At 48.5% G+C, this 24,090-nt stretch overlaps 1 protein-coding gene across 1 annotated transcript in view; it reads left to right on the top strand.

The window, feature by feature from the left end:
- Positions 1 to 24,090, top strand: part of LOC140411533 (dynein axonemal heavy chain 6-like) — a 218,943-nt gene that overhangs the window by 174,748 nt on the left and 20,105 nt on the right. The window contains exon 13 of the mRNA XM_072500620.1: positions 14,657 to 14,803. Coding sequence (XP_072356721.1) covers positions 14,657 to 14,803 — 147 coding nt within the window. The remainder of the gene's footprint in view (positions 1 to 14,656; positions 14,804 to 24,090) is intronic.

Raw genomic sequence — 24,090 nt, forward strand, 5'->3', positions numbered from 1 at the left:
CTGGGCCATGGCCTGCAGAGACTGGGCCATGGCCTGCAGAGACTGGGCTATGGCCTGCTGAGACTGGGCCATGGCCTGCTGAGACTGGGCTATGGCGTTGAGCGCCTCTGCCATCTGGCGCTGGCACTGGCTCATGGCCTCCTGTGAGAGGGCAGCCATTTCCTGGGCCACAGACGCCGCCTGCACGGAAGGCCCCAGGCCTCGCAAACCGTTCCCCATGTCTGACACCGTCGCACCCATTGCCTCCACCGCGGACGCCACCCGTGCGGTGTCAGCCTGGGTGGCACGCATGACCGGGACCACTCCCAGCTCCTGGACGCGGGTGGACTCCTCCACCTGCGACCGCAGCCGCCGCAAGCCACCCGTCACCCTATTCGCTCGTCTCCGTGTCGGTGGTTGCATCGGATCTATGTGTGGGTGTGGTAACTGCAGGAACCCGGGATCCATCTGGGCGGCAGATGTTCGCTTGGCCTGGGCTGCCCTCCGACCGCCCGGTCCCTCTGCTGCTCCTACCTCCACCTGCTGTACCGGGACGGCTGTGTTGTGCGCACCAGTGAGTGTACCAGACGCCTCATCACTAAAGTGCCCAACCGTGGTGAGTGTTTCTGCGATGGTGGAGGGTGTTGGTGACAGCAGTGGCGTTGTGTCGTGCTCTTCGTCCCACTCTGAGTCCATGGCACTTTGGGGTGGGGGTTCGTCTCCACCCATCCACTCTGAGTCACTGTCCGGTATTTCGTCTTCCCGGGTAGGGGTGTCCTGGGTAGTGGTGTCCCGGGTAGTGCTGTCCCGGGTAGTGCTGTCCCGGGTAGTGCTGTCCCGGGTAGTGGTGTCCCGGGTAGTGGTGTCCCGGGTAGGGGTGTCCTGGATAGTGGTGTCCTGGGTAGTGGTGTCCTGGATAGTGGTGTCCTGGATAGTGGTGTCCTGGGTAGTGGTGTCCTGGCTCGGATGTGACGGGGGCCTGTGGCTGCCCCCCTCATCGCTGGGTGGTCGCTCCCGCACGTGACGGGGGTGTCGTCTCCCTGTTGCTCCAGGTCTCTCCGTCTCCCGTGGTCTCCGAGGGGCATCCTGCGGGCGTCGCATGCTGGAGGGTTCGGGTCTCTCCGTCTCCCGTGGTCTCCGAGGGGCATCCTGCGGGCGTCGCATGCTGGAGGGTTCGGGTCTCTCCGTCTCCCGTGGTCTCCAAGGGGCATCCTGCGGGCGTCGCATGCTGGAGGGTTCGGGTCTCTCCGTCTCCCGTGGTCTCCGAGGGGCATCCTGCGGGCGTCGCATGCTGGAGGGTTCGGGTCTCTCCGTCTCCCGTGGTCTCCGAGGGGCATCCTGCGGGCGTCGCATGCTGGAGGGTTCGGGTCTCTCCGTCTCCCGTGGTCTCCAAGGGGCATCCTGCGGGCGTCGCATGCTGGAGGGTCCGGGTCTCTCCGTCTCCCGTGGTCTCCGAGGGGCATCCTGCGGGCGTCGCATGCTGGAGGGTTCGGGTCTCTCCGTCTCCCGTGGTCTCCGAGGGGCATCCTGCGGGCGTCGCATGCTGGAGGGTTCGGGTCTCTCCGTCTCCCGTGGTCTCCAAGGGGCATCCTGCGGGCGTCGCATGCTGGAGGGTGCGGGTCTCTCCGTCTCCCGTGGTCTCCGAGGGGCATCCTGCGGGCGGTCTGCATCTGCGGGGATGGGTGCCTGGACGTTTGGTCCTGCGATACACAATGAAGCATGCATGGTTAGACATCAGGCAGTGATCAGGTGATACGGGAGAGGGGGATATAGGGGAGGGGGGATATGGGGACGGGCTGTTGGTGGCTCACTTGCTCGTGGGGCCCCGACCTCTGCATCAGCAACCTCCCGGTCCTTAGGTCCGCCAGCCAGTTCCAGGGCCCTTTCCTCGTGTACGGTCAGTGGCCTCTCATCAGCGGGCCCTCCTCCAGTCCTCACATGCTCCCTATTGTTGTGTGCGCGCTTCTCCTGGGGGGGGGGGGGGTGGTGGCAGGGGTAAAAGGCAACAGTGTTAGGCAGGTATATGAATGCACGCCATTGGTTGCGCGTGCATTGCAGAGGTTAAGGTTAGGGCTGGATTCACTTGGGGATATGGGGGATATGGGGGAGGGGGGATATGGGGGAGGGGGGATATGGGGAGGGGGGGATATGGGGAATATGGGGGATATGGGGGAAGGGGGGAATATGGGGGATATGGGGGAGGTGGGATATGGGGGAGGGGGGATATGGGGGAGGGGGGAATATGGGGGATATGGGGGAGGGGGGATATGGGGGAGGGGGGATATGGGGGATATGGGGGAGGGGGGATATGTGGGAGGGGGGATATGGGGGAGGGGGGGATATGGGGAATATGGGGGAGGGGGGATATGGGGGATATGGGGGAGGGGGGATATGGGGGATATGGGGGAGGGGGGGATATGGGGGAGGGGGGATATGGGGGATATGGGGGAGGGGGGATATGGGGGAGGGGGGAATATGGGGGATATGGGGGAGGGGGGATATGGGGGAGGGGGGATATGGGGGATATGGGGGAGGGGGGATATGGGGGAGGGGGGATATGGGGGAGGGGGGATATGGGGAGGGGGGATATGGGGGAGGGGGGATATGGGGAGGGGGGATATGGGGAGGGGGGATATGGGGGAGGGGGGGATATGGGGGAGAGGGGATATGGGGGATATGGGGGAGGGGGGATATGGGGGAGGGGGGATATGGGGAGGGGGGGATATGGGGGAGGGGGGATATGGGGGAGGGGGGGATATGGGGGAGGGGGGGATATGGGGGAGGGGGGATATGGGGGAGAGGGGATATGGGGGATATGGGGGAGGGGGGGATATGGGGGAGGGGGGGATATGGGGGAGAGGGGGATATGGGGGATATGGGGGAGGGGGGATATGGGGGAGGGGGGATATGGGGGAGGGGGGGATTTGGGGGAGAGGGGATATGGGGGATATGGGGGACGCTCACCCTGCTTGCTCTGACGAGGTCGTTCACCTTCTTGTGGCACTGGGTGCCTGTCCGTGGTGTCAGGGCCACAGCGGTGACGGCCTCTGCCACTTCCCTCCACAGACGCCGGCTGTGGCGTGGGGCAACTCTGCGGCCGTGCCCGGGATACAGGGCGTCCCTCCTCTGCTCCACCGCATCCAGGAGCGCCTCCACATCGCGTGACTCGAACCTCGGGGCTGAGCGACGGCCAGCCATCAAGTCGGGTGTTGCGGTCGGCTGTTCCGGTCGGGTGGGGGGGAGCTGCGCGGCCTTATGAGCCGTCACGCCGTGCAGCGCGTATGACGCTGCACGGTGTGAACCACTGCGCAAGCGCGGATCCCGTTACGTCGCTGCTAGCCCATTTCGGGCCGCAGACTATCGGCCCATTTTTATGACGTGACGCAAGTGGGATTTGCGCCGTTTTGTGCGCCGATCGGCGGAGTTTCCGCCGATAACGGAGAATTTCGCCCAGGACGTCGACCCGCGGACGTCTGGGAAGACCCTCCCTAATAAATTCTGGTGGAGAGGAAACCCCAGACACGACACGTGTAGTGTCTCCCACCCGCCCTCCTCCTCTAACCTAATAATAAAACCCATTGGTCTGAGGTAAGTACCATATTTTATTATATTATTATTATTTTTTAGCCAGATCTTGGTAGAAAGTTAGAGGAATGGCAGGGAAGGGAGTGCAATGTTCCTCCTGCAGGATGTTTGAGGTGAGGGATGCAGTTAGTGTTTCTGCTGATTTTACCTGCAGGAAGTGCTGCCATCTCCAGCTCCTCCAAGACCGAGTTAGGGAACTGGAGCTGGAGTTGGAAGAACTTCGGATCATTCGGGAGGCAGAAGGGGTCATAGATAGCAGCTTCAGGGAATTAGTTACACCAAAGATTGGAGATAGGTGGGTAACTGTAAGAGGGACTGGGAAAAAACAGTCAGTGCAGGGATCCCCTGCGGTCGTACCCCTGAGAAACAAGTATACCGCTTTGGATACTTGTGGGGGGGACGACTTACCAGGGGTAAGCCATGGGGTACGGGCCTCTGGCACGGAGTCTGTCCCTGTTGCTCAGAAGGGAAGGGGGGAGAGGAGCAGAGCATTAGTAATTGGGGACTCTATAGTCAGGGGCACAGATAGGAGATTTTGTGGGAGCGTGAGAGACTCACGTTTGGTATGTTGCCTCCCAGGTGCAAGGGTACGTGATGTCTCGGATCGTGTTTTCCGGGTCCATAGGGGGAGGGGGAGCAGCCCCAAGTCGTGGTCCACATTGGCACTAACGACATAGGTAGGAAAGGGGACAAGGATGTCAGGCAGGCTTTCAGGGAGCTAGGATGGAAGCTCAGAACTAGAACAAACAGAGTTGTTATCTCTGGGTTGTTGCCCGTGCCACGTGATAGTGAGATGAAGAATAAGGAGAGAGAGCATTTAAACACGTGGCTACAGGGATGGTGCAGGCGGGAGGGATTCAGATTTTTGGATAACTGGGGCTCTTTCTGGGGAAGGTGGGACCTCTACAGACAGGATGGTCTACATCTGAACCTGAGGGGCACAAATATCCTGGGGGGGAGATTTGTTAGTGCTCTTTGGGGGGGGTTAAACTAATGCAGCAGGGGCATGGGAACCTGGATTGTAGTTTTAGGGTAAGGGAGAATGAGAGTATAGAGGTCAGGAGCACAGATTTGACATCGCAGGAGGGGGCCAGTGTTCAGGTAGGTGGTTTGAAGTGTGTCTACTTCAATGCCAGGAGTATACGAAACAAGGTAGGGGAACTGGCAGCGTGGGTTGGTACCTGGGACTTCGATGTTGTGGCCATTTCGGAGACATGGATAGAGCAGGGACAGGAATGGATGTTGCAGGTTCCGGGGTTTAGGTGTTTTAGTAAGCTCAGAGAAGGAGGCAAAAGAGGGGGAGGTGTGGCGCTGCTAGTCAAGAGCAGTATTACGGTGGCGGAGAGGATGCTAGATGGGGACTCTTCTTCCGAGGTAGTATGGGCTGAAGTTAGAAACAGGAAAGGAGAGGTCACCCTGTTGGGAGTTTTTTATAGGCCTCCTAATAGTTCTAGGGATGTAGAGGAAAGGATGGCGAAGATGATTCTGGATATGAGCGAAAGTAACAGGGTAGTTATTATGGGAGACTTTAACTTTCCAAATATTGACTGGAAAAGATATAGTTCGAGTACAATAGATGGGTCGTTTTTTGTACAGTGTGTGCAGGAGGGTTTCCTGAAACAGTATGTTGACAGGCCAACAAGAGGCGAGGCCACGTTGGATTTGGTTTTGGGTAATGAACCAGGCCAGGTGTTGGATTTGGAGGTAGGAGAGCACTTTGGGGACAGTGACCACAATTCGGTGACGTTTACGTTAATGATGGAAAGGGATAAGTATACACCGCAGGGCAAGAGTTATAGCTGGGGGAAGGGCAATTATGATGCCATTAGACGTGACTTGGGGGGGATAAGGTGGAGAAGTAGGCTGCAAGTGTTGGGCACACTGGATAAGTGGGGCTTGTTCAAGGATCAGCTACTGCGTGTTCTTGATAAGTATGTACCGGTCAGACAGGGAGGAAGGCGTCGAGCGAGGGAACCGTGGTTTACCAAGGAAGTGGAATCTCTTGTTAAGAGGAAGAAGGAGGCCTATGTGAAGATGAAGTGTGAAGTTTCGGTTGGGGCGATGGATAGTTACAAGGTAGCGAGGAAGGATCTAAAGAGAGAGCTAAGACGAGCAAGGAGGGGACATGAGAAGTATTTGGCAGGAAGGATCAAGGAAAACCCAAAAGCTTTCTATAGGTATGTCAGGAATAAGCGAATGACTAGGGAAAGAGTAGGACCAGTCAAGGACAGGGATGGGAAATTGTGTGTGGAGTCTGAAGAGATAGGCGAGATACTAAATGAATATTTTTCGTCAGTATTCACTCAGGAAAAAGATAATGTTGTGGAGGAGAATGCTGAGCCCCAGGCTAATAGAATAGATGGCATTGAGGTACGTAGGGAAGAGGTGTTGGCAATTCTGGACAGGCTGAAAATAGATAAGTCCCCGGGACCTGATGGGATTTATCCTAGGATTCTATGGGAGGCCAGGGAAGAGATTGCTGGACCTTTGGCTTTGATTTTTATGTCATCATTGGCTACAGGAATAGTGCCAGAGGACTGGAGGACAGCAAATGTGGTCCCTTTGTTCAAAAAGGGGAGTAGAGACAACCCCGGCAACTATAGGCCGGTGAGCCTCACGTCTGTAGTGGGTAAAGTCTTGGAGGGGATTATAAGAGACAAGATTTATAATCATCTAGATAGGAATAATATGATCAGGGATAGTCAGCATGGCTTTGTGAAGGGTAGGTCATGTCTCACAAACCTTATTGAGTTCTTTGAGAAGGTGACTGAACAGGTAGATGAGGGTAGAGCAGTTGATGTGGTGTATATGGATTTCAGCAAAGCGTTTGATAAGGTTCCCCACGGTAGGCTATTGCAGAAAATACGGAGGCTTGGGATTGAGGGTGATTTAGAGATGTGGATCAGAAATTGGCTAGCTGAAAGAAGACAGAGGGTGGTGGTTGATGGGAAATGTTCAGAATGGAGTACAGTCACAAGTGGAGTTCCACAAGGATCTGTTCTGGGGCCGTTGCTGTTTGTGGTGTGTAGCCTGGGTGATGATAGGGAGAGTGTACTGGGACTGTGTGGTGTATGGCCTGGGTGATGATCAGGGAGTGTGTACTGGGGCTTTGTGGTGTTTCGCCTGGATGGAGATCAGGGAGAGTGTACTGGGACTTTGTGGTGTATGGCCTGGGTGGTGATCAGGGAGTGTGTACTGGGACTTTGTGGTGTATGACCTGGGTGGAGATCAGGGAGAGTATACTGGGACTTTGTGGTGTATGGCCTGGGTGGAGATCAGGGAGAGTGTACTGGGACTTGGTGGTGTATGGCCTGGGTGATGATAGGGAGAGTGTACTGGGAGTTTGTGGTGTATGGCCTGGGTGGAGATCAGGGAGAGTGTACTGGGACTTTGTGATGTATGACCTGGATGGAGATCAGGGAGAGTGTACTGGGACTTGGTGGTGTATGACCTGGAGGGAGATCAGGGAGAGTGTACTGGGACTTTGTGGTGTGTAGCCTGGGTGATGATAGGGAGAGTGTACTGGGACTGTGTGGTGTCTGGCCTGGGTGGAGATCAGGGAGAGTATACTGGGACTTGTTGGTGTATGACCTGGATGGAGGTCAGGGAGAGTGTACTGGGACTTTGTGGTGTGTAGCCTGGGTGATGATAGGGAGAGTGTACTGGGACTGTGTGGTGTATGGCCTGGGTGGAGATCAGGGAGAGTATACTGGTACTTTGTGGTGTATGGCCTGGGTGGAGATCAGGGAGAGTGTACTGGGACTTTGTGGTAATGGCCTGGGTGGAGATCAGGGAGAGTGTACTGGGACTTTGTGGTGTATGGCCTGGGTGGAGATCAGGGAGAGTGTACTGGGACTGTGTGGTGTATGGCCTGGGTGGAGATCAGGGAGAGTGTACTGGGACTTTGTGGTGTATGGCCTGGGTGGAGATCAGGGAGAGTGTACTGGGACTTTGTGGTGTGTGGCCTGGGTGGAGATCAGGGAGAGTGTACTGGGACTTTGTGGTGTGTGACCTGGGTGATGATAGGGAGAGTGTACTGGGACTGTGTGGTGTGTGGCCTGGGTGGAGACCAGGGAGAGTGTACTGGGACTTTGTGGTGTATGGCCTGGGTGGAGATCAGGGAGAGTGTACTGGGACTTTGTGGTGTTCGGCCTGGTTGGATATCAGGGAGAGTGTACTGGGACTTGGTGGTGTATGGCCTGGTTGGATATCAGGGAGAGTGTACTGGGACTTGGTGGTGTATGGGCTGGGTGGAGATCATGGAGAGTGTACTTTGACTTTGTGGTGTATGGCCTGGGTGGAGATCTGCGAGAGCATACTGGTACTTTGTGGTGTATGGCCTGGGTGGTGATCAGGGAGAGTGTACTGTGACTTGGTGGTGTATGACCTGGATGGAGATCAGGGAGAGTGTACTGGGACTTTGTGGTGTATGGCCTGGATGGAGATCAGGGAGAGTGTACTGGGACTTTGTGGTGTGTAGCCTGGGTGATGATAGGGAGAGTGTACTGGGACTGTTTGGTGTATGGCCTGGGTGGAGATCCGGGAGAGTATACTGGTACTTTGTGGTGTATGCCCTGGGTGGAGATCAGGGAGAGTGTACTGGGACTTTGTGGTGTATGGCCTGGGTGGAGATCAGGGAGAGTGTACTGGGACTTTGTGGTGTATGGCCTGGGTGGAGATCAGGGAGAGTGTACTGGGACTGTGTGGTGTGTGACCTGGGTGATGATAGGGAGATTGTACTGGGACTTTGTGGTGTGTGACCTGGGTGATAATAGGGAGAGTGTACTGGGACTGTGTGGTGTGTGGCCTGGGTGGAGACCAGGGAGAGTGTACTGGGACTTTGTGGTGTATGGCCTGGGTGGAGATCAGGGAGAGTGTACTGGGACTTTGTGGTGTAATGCCTGGGTGGAGATCAGGGAGAGTGTACTGGGACTTTGTGGCGTATGGCCTGGGTGTAGATCAGGGAGAGTGTACTGGGACTTTGTGGTGTATGGCCTGGGAGGAGATCAGGGAGATTGTACTGGGACTTTGTGGTGTGTGGCCTGGGTGATGATAGGGAGATTGTACTGGGACTTTGTGGTGTGTGACCTGGGTGATGATAGGGAGAGTGTACTGGGACTTTGTGGTGTATGGCCTGCGTGATGATAGAGAGAGTGCACTGGGACTTTGTGGTGGGTGGTCTGGGTGATGATAGGGAGATTGTACTGGGACTTTGTGGTGTGTGGCCTGGGTGGAGATCAGGGAGAGTGTACTGGGACTTTGTGGTGTGTGGCCTGGGTGGAGATCAGGGAGAGTGTACTGGGACTTTGTGGTGTATGGCCTGGGTGGAGATCAGGGAGAGTGTACTGGGACTTTGTGGTGTGTGGCCTGGGTGATGATAGGGAGAGGGTACTGGGACTTTGTGGTGTATGGCCTGGATGGAGATCAGGGAGAGTGTACTGGGACTTTGTGGTGTATGGCCTGCGTGGTGATCAGGGAGAGTGTACTCGGACTTTGTGGTGTATGGCCTGGGTGGTGATCAGGGAGAGTGTACTGGGACTTTGTGGTGAATGGCCTGGGTGGAGATCAGGGAGAGTGTACTGGGACTTTGTGGTGTATGGCCTGGGTGGAGATCAGGGAGAGTGTACTGGGATTTTGTGGTGTATGGGCTGGGTGGAGATCAGGGAGAGTGTACTGGGACTTTGTGGTGTGTGGCCTGGGTGATGATAGGGAGAATGTGCTGGGACTTTGTGGTGTATGGCCTGGGTGGAGATCAGGGAGAGTGTACTGGGACTTTGTGGTGTATGGCCTGGGTGGAGACCAGTGAGAGTGTACTGTGACTTTGTGGTGTATGACCTGGGTGGAGATCAGGGAGAGTATATTGGGACTTTGTGGTGTATGGCCTGGGTGGAGATCAGGGAGAGTGTACTGGGGCTTTGTGGTAATGGCCTGGGTGGAGATCAGGGAGAGTATACTGGGACCTTGTGGTGTGTGGCCTGGGTGGAGATCGAGGACAGTGTACTGGGACTTTGTGGGGTATGGCCTGGGTGGAGATCAGGGACAGTGTACTGGGACTTTGTGGGGTATGGCCTGGGTGGAGATCAGGGAGAGTGTACTGGGACCTTGTGGTGTGTGGCCTGGGTGGAGATCAAGGACAGTGTACTGGGACTTTGTTGTGTATGGCCTGGGTAGGGATCAGGGAGAGTGTACTGGGACTTTGTGGTGTATGACCTGGGTGGAGATCAGGGAGAGTATATTGGGACTTTGTGGTGTATGGCCTGGCTGGAGATCAGGGAGAGTGTACTGGGACTTTGTGGTGTATGGCCTGGGTGGAGATCAGGGATAGAGTACTGGGACTTTGTGGGGTATGGCCTGAGTGGAGATCAGGGAGAGTGTACTGGGACTTTGTGGTGTGTGGCCTGGGTGGAGATCAGGGAGAGAGTACTGGGACTTTGTGGGGTATGGCCTGGGTGGAGATCAGGGAGAGTGTACTGGGACTTTGTGATGTATGGCCTGGGTGATGATAGGGAGAGTGTACTGGGACTTTGTGGTGTATGGCCTGGGTGGAGATCAGGGAGAGTGTACTGGGACTTTGTGGTGTATGGCCTGGGTGATGATAGGGAGAGTATACTGGGACTTTGTGGTGTATGGCCTGGGTGGAGATCGGGGAGAGTGTACTGGGACTTTGTGGTAATGGCCTGGGTGGAGATCAGGGAGAGTGTACTGGGACTTTGTGGTGTATGGCCTGTGTGGAGATCAGAGAGAGTGTACTGGGACTTTGTGGTGTATGGCCTGGTTGGAGATCAGGGAGAGTGTACTGTGACTTTGTGGTGTATGGCCTGGGTGATGATAGGGAGAGTGTACTGGGACTTTGTGGTGTGTGGCCTGCGTGGTGATCAGGGAGAGTGTACTCGGACTTTGTGGTGTATGGCCTGGGTGGTGATCAGGGAGAGTGTACTGGGACTTTGTGGTGTATGGCCTGGGTGGAGATCAGGGAGAGTGTACTGGGACTTTGTGGTGTATGGCCTGGGTGGAGATCAGGGAGAGTGTACTGGGATTTTGTGGTGTATGGGCTGGGTGGAGATCAGGGAGAGTGTACTGGGACTTTGTGGTGTGTGGCCTGGGTGATGATAGGGAGAGTGTGCTGGGACTTTGTGGTGTATGGCCTGGGTGGAGATCAGGGAGAGTGTACTGGGACTTTGTGGTGTATGGCCTGGGTGGAGACCAGTGAGAGTGTACTGTGACTTTGTGGTGTATGACCTGGGTGGAGATCAGGGAGAGTATATTGGGACTTTGTGGTGTATGGCCTGGGTGGAGATCAGGGAGAGTGTACTGGGACTTTGTGGTGTATGGCCTGGGTGGAGATCAGGGAGAGTGTACTGGGACTTTGTGGTGTGTGGCCTGGGTGATGATAGGGAGAGTGTGCTGGGACTTTGTGGTGTATGGCCTGGGTGGAGATCAGGGAGAGTGTACTGGGACTTTGTGGTAATGGCCTGGGTGGAGATCAGGGAGAGTATACTGGGACCTTGTGGTGTGTGGCCTGGGTGGAGATCAGGGAGGGTGTACTGGGACCTTGTGGTGTGTGGCCTGGGTGGAGATCAAGGACAGTGTACTGGGACTTTGTGGGGTATGGCCTGGGTGGAGATCAGGGACAGTGTACTGGGACTTTGTGGGGTATGGCCTGGGTGGAGATCAGGGAGAGTGTACTGGGACCTTGTGGTGTGTGGCCTGGGTGGAGATCAAGGACAGTGTACTGGGACTTTGTTGTGTATGGCCTGGGTAGGGATCAGGGAGAGTGTACTGGGACTTTGTGGTGTATGGCCTGGCTGGAGATCAGGGAGAGTGTACTGGGACTTTGTGGTGTATGGCCTGGGTGGAGATCAGGGATAGAGTACTGGGACTTTGTGGGGTATGGCCTGGGTGGAGATCAGGGAGAGTGTACTGGGACTTTGTGGTGTGTGGCCTGGGTGGAGATCAGGGAGAGAATACTGGGACTTTGTGGGGTATGGCCTGGGTGGAGATCAGGGAGAGTATACTGGGACTTTGTGGTGTATGGCCTGGGTGGAGATCAGGGAGAGTGTACTGGGACTTTGTGATGTATGGCCTGGGTGATGATAGGGAGAGTGTACTGGGACTTTGTGGTGTATGGCCTGGGTGGAGATCAGGGAGAGTGTACTGGGACTTTGTGGTGTATGGCCTGGGTGATGATAGGGAGAGTATACTGGGACTTTGTGGTGTATGGCCTGGGTGGAGATCGGGAGAGTGTACTGGGACTTAGTGGTAATGGCCTGGGTGGAGATCAGGGAGAGTGTACTGGGACTTTGTGGTGTATGGCCTGTGTGGAGATCAGGGAGATTGTACTGGGACTTTGTGGTGTATGGCCTGGGTGGAGATCAGGGAGAGTGTACTGGGACTTTGTGGTGTATGGCTTGGATGGAGATCAGGGAGAGTACTGGGACTTTGTGGTATATGGCGTGGGTGGAGATCAGGGAGAGTGTACTGTGACTTTGTGGTATATGCTCAGGGTGGGGATCAGGGAGAGTACTGGGACTTTGTGGTATATGGCGTGGGTGGAGATCAGGGAGAGTGTACTGTGACTTTGTGGTATTTGCTCAGGGTGGAGATCAGGGAGAGTACTGGGACTTTGTGGTATATGGCGTGGGTGGAGATCAGGGAGAGTACTGGGACTTTGTGGTATATGGCGTGGGTGGAGATCAGGGAGAGTGTACTGGGACTTTGTGGTGTATGGCCTGGGTGGAGATCAGGGAGAGTGTACTGGGACTTTGTGGTGAATGGGCTGGGTGGAAATCAGAGAGAGTGTACTGGGACTTTGTGGTGAATGGGCTGGGTGGAAATCAGGGAGAGTGTACTGGGACTTTGTGGTGTATGGCCTGGGTGATGATTGTGAGAGTGTACTGGGACTTTGTGGTGTATGGGCTGGGTGGAGATTAGGGAGAGTGTACTGGGACTTTGTGGTATATGGCGTGGGTGGAGATCAGGGAGAGTGTACTGGGACTTTGTGGTGTATGGGCTGGGTGGAGATCAGGGAGAGTGTACTGGGACTTTGTGGTGTATGGCCTGGGTGGAGATCAGGGAGAGTGTACTGGGACTTTGTGGTGTATGGCCTGGGTGATGATAGTGAGAGTGTACTGGGACTTTGTGGTGTATTGGCTGGGTGGAGATTAGGGAGAGTGTACTGGGACTTTGTGGTGTATGGCCTGGGTGATGCTAGGTAGAGTGTACTGGGACTTTGTGGTGTATGGCCTGGGTGGAGATCAGGGAGAGTGTACTGGGACTTTGTGGTGTATGGCCTGGGTTGAGATCAGGGAGAGTGTACTGGGACTTTGTGGTGTATGGCCTGGGTGATGATCGGGAGAGTGTACTGGGACTTTGTGGTGTATGGGCTGGGTGGAGATCAGGGAGAGTGTACTGGGACCTTGTAGTATATGCTCAGGGTGGAGATCAGGGAGAGTGTACTGGGACTTTGTGGTGTATGGCCTGGATGGAGATCAGGGAGAGAGTCCTGGGACTTTGTGGTGTATGGCCTGGTTGATGATCGGGAGAGTGTACTGGGACTTTGTGGTATATGCTCAGGGTGGAGATCAGTGTACTGGGACTTTGTGGTATATGCTCAGGGTGGAGATCAGTGTACAGGGACTTTGTGGTATATGCTCAGGGTGGAGATCAGTGTATTGGGACTTTGTGGTATATGCTCAGGGTGGAGATCAGTGTACAGGGACTGTGTGGTATATGCTCAGGGTGGAGATCAGTGTACAGGGACTGTGTGGTATCTGCTCAGGGTGGAGATCAGTGTACAGGGACTGTGTGGTATATGCTCAGGGTGGAGATCAGTGTACAGGGACTGTGTGGTATATGCTCAGGGTAGAGATCAGTGTACAGGGACTGTGTGGTATATGCTCAGGGTGGAGATCAGTGTACAGGGACTGTGTGGTATATGCTCAGGGTGGAGATCAGTGTACAGGGACTGTGTGGTATATGCTCAGGGTGGAGATCAGTGTACAGGGACTGTGTGGTATATGCTCAAGGTGGAGATCAGTGTACAAGGACTGTGTGGTATATGCTCAGGGTGGAGATCAGTGTACAGGGACTGTGTGGTATATGCTCATGGTGGAGATCAGTGTACAGGGACTGTGTGGTATATGCTCAGGGTGGAGATCAGTGTACAGGGACTGTGTGGTATATGCTCAGGGTGGAGATCAGTGTACAGGGACTGTGTGGTATATGCTCAGGGTGGAGATCAGTGTACAGGGACTGTGTGGTATATGCTCAGGGTGGAGATCAGTGTACAGGGACTGTGTGGTATATGCTCAGGGTGGAGATCAGTGTACAGGGACTGTGTGGTATATGCTCAGGGTGGAGATCAGTGTACAGGGACTGTGTGGTATATGCTCAGGGTGGAGATCAGTGTACAGGGACTGTGTGGTATATGCTCAGGGTGGAGATCAGTGTACAGGGACTGTGTGGTATATGCTCAGGGTGGAGATCAGTGTACAGGGACTGTGTGGTATATGCTCAGGGTGGAGATCAGTGTACAGGGACTGTGTGGTATATGCTCAGGGTGGAGATCAGTGTACAGGGACTGTGTGGTATATGCTCAGGGTGGAGATCAGTGTACAGGGACTGTGTGGTATATGCTCAGGGTGGAGATCAGTGTACAGGGACTGTGTGGTATATGCTCAGGGTGGAGATCAGTGTACAGGGACTGTGTGGTATATGCTCAGGGTGGAGATCAGTGTACAGGGACTGTGTGGTATATGCTCAGGGTGGAGATCAGTGTACAGGGACTGTGTGGTATATGCTCAGGGTGGAGATCAGTGTACAGGGACTGTGTGGTATATGCTCAGGGTGGAGATCAGTGTACAGGGACTGTGTGGTATATGCTCAGGGTGGAGATCAGTGTACAGGGACTGTGTGGTATATGCTCAGGGTGGAGATCAGTGTACAGGGACTGTGTGGTATATGCTCAGGGTGGAGATCAGTGTACAGGGACTGTGTGGTATATTGCCTGGGAGATGACCTGAGGGAGTTTACTGAGCAGGGTAACAAGGTGAAGGGTCCACCATCCAACTGTTCTAATGTACTTTGCTCACAGCACCGCGCCCCTCCTCAAGACGGATCGCTCGTGTTCGGGATTTATCTGGACGGTGCTTGCTGGGATCCCGATAGACAAATCCTCCAGGATTCCAATGTTGGTCACAGATATTATGAGATGCCTGAGATTCATTTCCTCCCTGTCCAGGTGGGTAGAACCTGAAATCAACAGCAGGTATCACTTGATTTAACTTAATACATCACTGTAACCTGGTGGTAAAGCGCAATATTAGGATGGAACAGGAAAGGAAAAGTTCAAGCAAACCATTAGAACAATCCAGCATAGGAACCATTAGAACAATCCAGCATAGGAACCATTAGAACAGTCCAGTACAGGAACCATTAGAACAATCCAGTATAGGAACCATTAGAACAATCCAGTGTAGGAACCATTAGAACAATCCAGCATAGGAACCATTAGAACAATCCAGCATTGGAACCATTAGAACAATCCAGTACAGGAACCATTAGAACAATCCAGTATAGGAACCATTAGAACAATCCAGTATAGGAACCATTAGAACAATCCAGTACAGGAACCATTAGAACAATCCAGTACAGGAACCATTAGAACAATCCAGCATAGGAACCATTAGAACACTCCAGCATAGGAACCATTAGAACAGTCCAGTACAGGAACCATTAGAACAATCCAGCATTGGAACCATTAGAACAATCCAGTATAGGAACCATTAGAACAATCCAGTATCGGAACCATTAGAACAATCCAGTATCGGAACCATTAGAACAATCCAGTATAGGAACCATTAGAACAATCCAGTATAGGAACCATTAGAACAATCCAGTATCGGAACCATTAGAACAATCCAGTATCGGAACCATTAGAACAATCCAGTATAGGAACCATTAGAACAATCCAGTATAGGAACCATTAGAACAATCCAGTATAGGAACCATTAGAACAATCCAGTATCGGAACCATTAGAACAATCCAGTATAGGAACCATTAGAACAATCCAGTATAGGAACGATTAGAACAATCCAGTATAGGAACCATTAGAACAATCCAGTATAGAAACCATTAGAACAATCCAGTATCGGAACCATTAGAACAATCCAGTATAGGAACCATTAGAACAATCCTGTATAGGAACCATTAGAACAATCCAGTATAGGAACCATTAGAACAATCCAGTATCGGAACAATTAGAACAATCCAGTATCGGAACCATTAGAACAATCCAGTACAGGAACCATTAGAACAATCCAGTATCGGAACCATTAGAACAATCCAGTATAGGAACCATTAGAACAATCCAGTATCGGAACAATTAGAACAATCCAGTATCGGAACCATTAGAACAATCCAGTACAGGAACCATTAGAACAATCCAGTATCGGAACAATTAGAACAATCCAGTATCGGAACCATTAGAACAATCCAGTACAGGAACCATTAGAACAATCCAGTATCGGAACCATTAGAACAATCCAGTATAGGAACCATTAGAACAATCCAGTATCGGAACAATTAGAACAATCCAGTATCGGAACCATTAGAACAATCCAGTACAGGAACCATTAGAACAATCCAGTATCGGAACCATTAGAACAATCCAGTACAGGAACCATTAGAACAATCCAGTATAGGAACCATTAGAACAATCCAGTATAGAAACCATTAGAACAATCCAGTATAGGAACAATTAGAACAATCCAGTACAGGAACCATTAGAACAATCCAGTATAGTAACCATTAGAACAATCCAGTACAGGAACCATTAGAACAATCCAGTATCGGAACCATTAGAACAATCCAGTACAGGAACCATTAGAACAATCCAGTATAGGAACCATTAGAACAATCCAGTATAGAAACCATTAGAACAATCCAGTATAGGAACAATTAGAACAATCCAGTACAGGAACCATTAGAACAATCCAGTACAGGAACCATTAGAACAATCCAGTGTTGGAACCATTAGAACAATCCAGTATCGGAACCATTAGAACAATCCAGTATAGGAACCATTAGAACAATCCAGTATAGGAACCATTAGAACAATCCAGTATAGGAACCATTAGAACAATCCAGTATCGGAACCATTAGAACAATCCAGTATCGGAACCATTAGAACAATCCAGTACAGGAACCATTAGAACAATCCAGTATAGGAACCATTAGAACAATCCAGTATAGGAACCATTAGAACAATCCAGTACAGTAACCATTAGAACAATCCAGTACAGGAACCATTAGAACAATCCAGTATCGGAACCATTAGAACAATCCAGTATAGGAACCATTAGAACAATCCAGTATAGGAACCATTAGAACAATCCAGTATCGGAACCATTAGAACAATCCAGTATAGTAACCATTAGAACAATCCAGTACAGGAATCATTAGAACAATCCAGTATAGGAACCATTAGAACAATCCAGTATAGAAACCATTAGAACAATCCAGTATAGGAACAATTAGAACAATCCAGTACAGGAACCATTAGAACAATCCAGTACAGGAACCATTAGAACAATCCAGTGTTGGAACCATTAGAACAATCCAGTATCGGAACCATTAGAACAATCCAGTATGGGAACCATTAGAACAATCCAGTATAGGAACCATTAGAACAATCCAGTATAGGGACCATTAGAACAATCCAGTATGGGAACAATTAGAACAATCCAGCATAGGAACCATTAGAACAATCCAGTATAGGGACCATTAGAACAATCCAGTATAGGAACCATTAGAACAATCCAGTATGGGAACCATTAGAACAATCCAGTATATGAACCATTAGAACAATCCAGTATGGGAACCATTAGAACAATCCAGTATAGGAACCATTAGAACAATCCAGTATGGGAACCATTAGAACAATCCAGTACAGGAACCATTAGAACAATCCAGTATAGGAACCATTAGAACAATCCAGTATGGGAACCATTAGAACAATCCAGTACAGGAACCATTAGAACAATCCAGTATAGGAACCATTAGAACAATCCAGTATAGGAACCATTAGAACAATCCAGTATAGGAACCATTAGAACAATCCAGTATGGGAACCATTAGAACAATCCAGTATGGGAACAATTAGAACAATCCAGTATCGGAACCATTAGAACAATCCAGTACAGGAACCATTAGAACAATCCAGTATAGGAACCATTAGAACAATCCAGTATAGAAACCATTAGAACAATCCAGTATCGGAACCATTAGAACAATCCAGTACAGGAACCATTAGAACAATCCAGTATGGGAACCATTAGAACAATCCAGTATAGGAACCATTAGAACAATCCAGTATAGGAACCATTAGAACAATCCAGTATGGGAACCATTAGAACAATCCAGTACAGGAACCATTAGAACAATCCAGTATGGGAACCATTAGAACAATCCAGTACAGGAACCATTAGAACAATCCAGTATAGGAACCATTAGAACAATCCAGTATGGGAACCATTAGAACAATCCAGTACAGGAACCATTAGAACAATCCAGTATAGGAACCATTAGAACAATCCAGTATAGGAACCATTAGAACAATCCAGTATAGGAACCATTAGAACAATCCAGTATGGGAACCATTAGAACAATCCAGTATGGGAACAATTAGAACAATCCAGTATCGGAACCATTAGAACAATCCAGTACAGGAACCATTAGAACAATCCAGTATAGGAACCATTAGAACAATCCAGTATAGAAACCATTAGAACAATCCAGTATCGGAACCATTAGAACAATCCAGTACAGGAACCATTAGAACAATCCAGTATGGGAACCATTAGAACAATCCAGTATAGGAACCATTAGAACAATCCAGTATAGGAACCATTAGAACAATCCAGTATGGGAACCATTAGAACAATCCAGTACAGGAACCATTAGAACAATCCAGTATAGGAACCATTAGAACAATCCAGTATAGGAACCATTAGAACAATCCAGTATAGGAACCATTAGAACAATCCAGTATGGGAACCATTAGAACAATCCAGTATGGGAACAATTAGAACAATCCAGTATCGGAACCATTAGAACAATCCAGTACAGGAACCATTAGAACAATCCAGTATCGGAACCATTAGAACAATCCAGTACAGGAACCATTAGAACAATCCAGTATAGGAACCATTAGAACAATCCAGTATAGAAACCATTAGAACAATCCAGTATGGGAACAATTAGAACAATCCAGTATCGGAACCATTAGAACAATCCAGTATAGGAACCATTAGAACAATCCAGTATAGGAACCATTAGAACAATCCAGTATCGGAACCATTAGAACAATCCAGTATCGGAACCATTAGAACAATCCAGTATAGGAACCATTAGAACAATCCAGTATAGGAACCATTAGAACAATCCAGTATAGGAACCATTAGAACAATCCAGTATCGGAACCATTAGAACAATCCAGTATAGGAACCATTAGAACAATCCAGTATCGGAACCATTAGAACAATCCAGTATCGGAACCATTAGAACAATCCAGTATAGGAACCATTAGAACAATCCAGTATCGGAACCATTAGAACAATCCAGTATAGGAACCATTAGAACAATCCAGTATAGGAACCATTAGAACAATCCAGTATCGGAACAATTAGAACAATCCAGTATCGGAACCATTAGAACAATCCAGTATGGGAACCATTAGAACAATCCAGTATCGGAACCATTAGAACAATCCAGTATCGGAACCATTAGAACAATCCAGTATCGGAACCATTAGAACAATCCAGTATCGGAACCATTAGAACAATCCAGTATAGTAACCATTAGAACAATCCAGTATAGGAACCATTAGAACAATCCAGTATCGGAACCATTAGAACAATCCAGTATGGGAACCATTAGAACAATCCAGTATCGGAACCATTAGAACAATCCAGGATAGGAACCATTAGAACACTCCAGTATCGGAACCATTAGAACAATCCAGTATCGGAACAATTAGAACAATCCAGTATCGGAACCATTAGAACAATCCAGTACAGGAACCATTAGAACAATCCAGTATAGGAACCATTAGAACAATCCAGTATAGGAACCATTAGAACAATCCAGTATCGGAACAATTAGAACAATCCAGTATCGGAACCATTAGAACAATCCAGTATGGGAACCATTAGAACAATCCAGTATCGGAACCATTAGAACAATCCAGTATGGGAACCATTAGAACAATCCAGTATCGGAACCATTAGAACAATCCAGTATCGGAACCATTAGAACAATCCAGTAAAGTAACCATGAGAACAATCCAGTATAGGAACCATTAGAACAATCCAGTATCGGAACCATTAGAACAATCCAGTATGGGAACCATTAGAACAATCCAGTATCGGAACCATTAGAACAATCCAGCAAAGGAACCATTAGAACAATCCAGTATAGGAACCATTAGAACAATCCAGTATGGGAACAATTAGAACAATCCAGTATCGGAACCATTAGAACAATCCAGGATAGGAACCATTAGAACACTCCAGTATCGGAACAATTAGAACAATCCAGTATCGGAACCATTAGAACAATCCAGTATAGGAACCATTAGAACAATCCAGTATAGGAACCATTAGAACAATCCAGTATCGGAACCATTAGAACAATCCAGTATCGGAACAATTAGAACAATCCAGTATAGGAACCATTAGAACAATCCAGTATCGGAACCATTAGAACAATCCAGTATCGGAACCATTAGAACAATCCAGTATAGTAACCATTAGAACAATCCAGTATAGGAACCATTAGAACAATCCAGCATAGGAACCATTAGAACAATCCAGTATAGGAACCATTAGAACAATCCAGTATGGGAACAATTAGAACAATCCAGTACAGGAACCATTAGAACAATCCAGTATAGGAACCATTAGAGCAATCCAGTATAGGAACCATTAGAACAATCCAGTATAGGAACCATTAGAACAATCCAGTATAGGAACCATTAGAACAATCCAGTATAGGAACCATTAGAACAATCCAGTATAGGAACCATTAGAACAATCCAGTATAGGAACCATTAGAACAATCCAGTATCGGAACCATTAGAACAATCCAGTATAGGAACCATTAGAACAATCCAGTATCGGAACCATTAGAACAATCCAGTATAGGAACCATTAGAACAATCCAGTATCGGAACAATTAGAACAATCCAGTATCGGAACCATTAGAACAATCCAGTACAGGAACCATTAGAACAATCCAGTATAGGAACCATTAGAACAATCCAGTATCGGAACCATTAGAACAATCCAGTACAGGAACCATTAGAACAATCCAGTATCGGAACAATTAGAACAATCCAGTATAGGAACCATTAGAACAATCCAGCATAGGAACCATTAGAACAATCCAGTATAGGGACCATTAGAGCAATCCAGTATAGGAACCATTAGAACAATCCAGCATAGGAACCATTAGAACAATCCAGTATGGGAACAATTAGAACAATCCAGTATCGGAACCATTAGAACAATCCAGTATAGGAACCATTAGAACAATCCAGTATAGGAACCATTAGAACAATCCAGTATAGGAACCATTAGAACAATCCAGTATCGGAACAATTAGAACAATCCAGTATCGGAACAATTAGAACAATCCAGTGTTGGAACCATTAGAACAATCCAGTATAGGAACCATTAGAACAATCCAGTATAGGAACCATTAGAACAGTCCAGTATAGGAACCATTAGAACAATCCAGTATCGGAACAATTAGAACAATCCAGTATAGGAACCATTAGAACAATCCAGTATAGGAACCATTAGAACAATCCAGTATCGGAACAATTAGAACAATCCAGTATCGGAACCATTAGAACAATCCAGTACAGGAACCATTAGAACAATCCAGTATAGGAACCATTAGAACAATCCAGTATCGGAACCATTAGAACAATCCAGTACAGGAACCATTAGAACAATCCAGTATAGGAACCATTAGAACAATCCAGTATGGGAACCATTAGAACAATCCAGTATCGGAACAATTAGAACAATCCAGTATCGGAACCATTAGAACAATCCAGTACAGGAACCATTAGAACAATCCAGTATCGGAACCATTAGAACAATCCAGTATAGGAACCATTAGAACAATCCAGTATAGGAACCATTTGAATAATCCAGTATCGGAACAATTAGAACAATCCAGTATAGGAACCATTAGAACAATCCAGTATCGGAACCATTAGAACAATCCAGCATAGGAACCATTAGAACAATCCAGTATAGGAACCATTAGAACAATCCAGTATCGGAACAATTAGAACAATCCAGTATCGGAACAATTAGAACAATCCAGTGTTGGAACCATTAGAACAATCCAGTATAGGAACCATTAGAACAATCCAGTATAGGAACCATTAGAACAATCCAGTATAGGAACCATTAGAACAATCCAGTATCGGAACAATTAGAACAATCCAGTATAGGAACCATTAGAACAATCCAGTATCGGAACAATTAGAACAATCCAGTATCGGAACCATTGGAACAATCCAGTACAGGAACCATTAGAACAATCCAGTATAGGAACCATTAGAACAGTCCAGTATAGGAACCATTAGAACAATCCAGTATCGGAACAATTAGAACAATCCAGTATAGGAACCATTAGAACAATCCAGTATAGGAACCATTAGAACAATCCAGTATCGGAACAATTAGAACAATCCAGTATCGGAACCATTAGAACAATCCAGTACAGGAACCATTAGAACAATCCAGTATAGGAACCATTAGAACAATCCAGTATCGGAACCATTAGAACAATCCAGTACAGGAACCATTAGAACAATCCAGTATAGGAACCATTAGAACAATCCAGTATGGGAACCATTAGAACAATCCAGTATCGGAACAATTAGAACAATCCAGTATCGGAACCATTAGAACAATCCAGTACAGGAACCATTAGAACAATCCAGTATCGGAACCATTAGAACAATCCAGTATAGGAACCATTAGAACAATCCAGTATAGGAACCATTTGAATAATCCAGTATCGGAACAATTAGAACAATCCAGTATAGGAACCATTAGAACAATCCAGTATCGGAACCATTAGAACAATCCAGCATAGGAACCATTAGAACAATCCAGTATAGGAACCATTAGAACAATCCAGTATCGGAACAATTAGAACAATCCAGTATCGGAACAATTAGAACAATCCAGTGTTGGAACCATTAGAACAATCCAGTATAGGAACCATTAGAACAATCCAGTATAGGAACCATTAGAACAATCCAGTATAGGAACCATTAGAACAATCCAGTATCGGAACAATTAGAACAATCCAGTATAGGAACCATTAGAACAATCCAGTATCGGAACAATTAGAACAATCCAGTATCGGAACCATTAGAACAATCCAGTACAGGAACCATGAGAACAATCCAGTATAGGAACCATTAGAACAATCCAGTATCGGAACCATTAGAACAATCCAGTATCGGAACAATTAGAACAATCCAGTATAGGAACCATTAGAACAATCCAGTATCGGAACCATTAGAACAATCCAGTATCGGAACCATTAGAACAATCCAGGATGGGAACAATTAGAACAATCCAGTATCGGAACCATTAGAACAATCCAGTATAGGAACCATTAGAACAATCCAGTATGGGAACCATTAGAACAATCCAGTACAGGAACCATTAGAACAATCCAGTATCGGAACAATTAGAACAATCCAGTATAGGAACCATTAGAACAATCCAGTATGGGAACCATTAGAACAATCCAGTACAGGAACCATTAGAACAATCCAGTATCGGAACAATTAGAACAATCCAGTATAGGAACCATTAGAACAATCCAGTATCGGAACCATTAGAACAATCCAGTATCGGAACCATTAGAACAATCCAGTACAGGAACCATTAGAACAATCCAGTATCGGAACAATTAGAACAATCCAGTATAGGAACCATTAGAACAATCCAGTACAGGAACCATTAGAACAATCCAGTATCGGAACAATTAGAACAATCCAGTATAGGAACCATTAGAACAATCCAGTATAGGAACCATTAGAACAATCCAGTATCGGAACCATTAGAACAATCCAGTATCGGAACCATTAGAACAATCCAGTATCGGAACCATTAGAACAATCCAGTATAGGAACCATTAGAACAATCCAGTACAGGAACCATCAGAACAATCCAGTATAGGAACCATTAGAACAATCCAGTATAGGAACCATTAGAACAATCCAGTATAGGAACCATTAGAACAATCCAGTATAGGAACCATTAGAACAATCCAGTATCGGAACCATTAGAACAATCCAGTATCGGAACCATTAGAACAATCCAGTATGGGAACAATTAGAACAATCCAGTATGGGAACCATTAGAACAATCCAGTACAGGAACCATTAGAACAATCCAGTATAGGAACCATTAGAACAATCCAGTATA

Source organism: Scyliorhinus torazame, chromosome 4, assembly GCF_047496885.1.
Source record: "Scyliorhinus torazame isolate Kashiwa2021f chromosome 4, sScyTor2.1, whole genome shotgun sequence".
In the NCBI taxonomy this organism is placed as follows: Eukaryota; Metazoa; Chordata; class Chondrichthyes; order Carcharhiniformes; family Scyliorhinidae; genus Scyliorhinus; species Scyliorhinus torazame.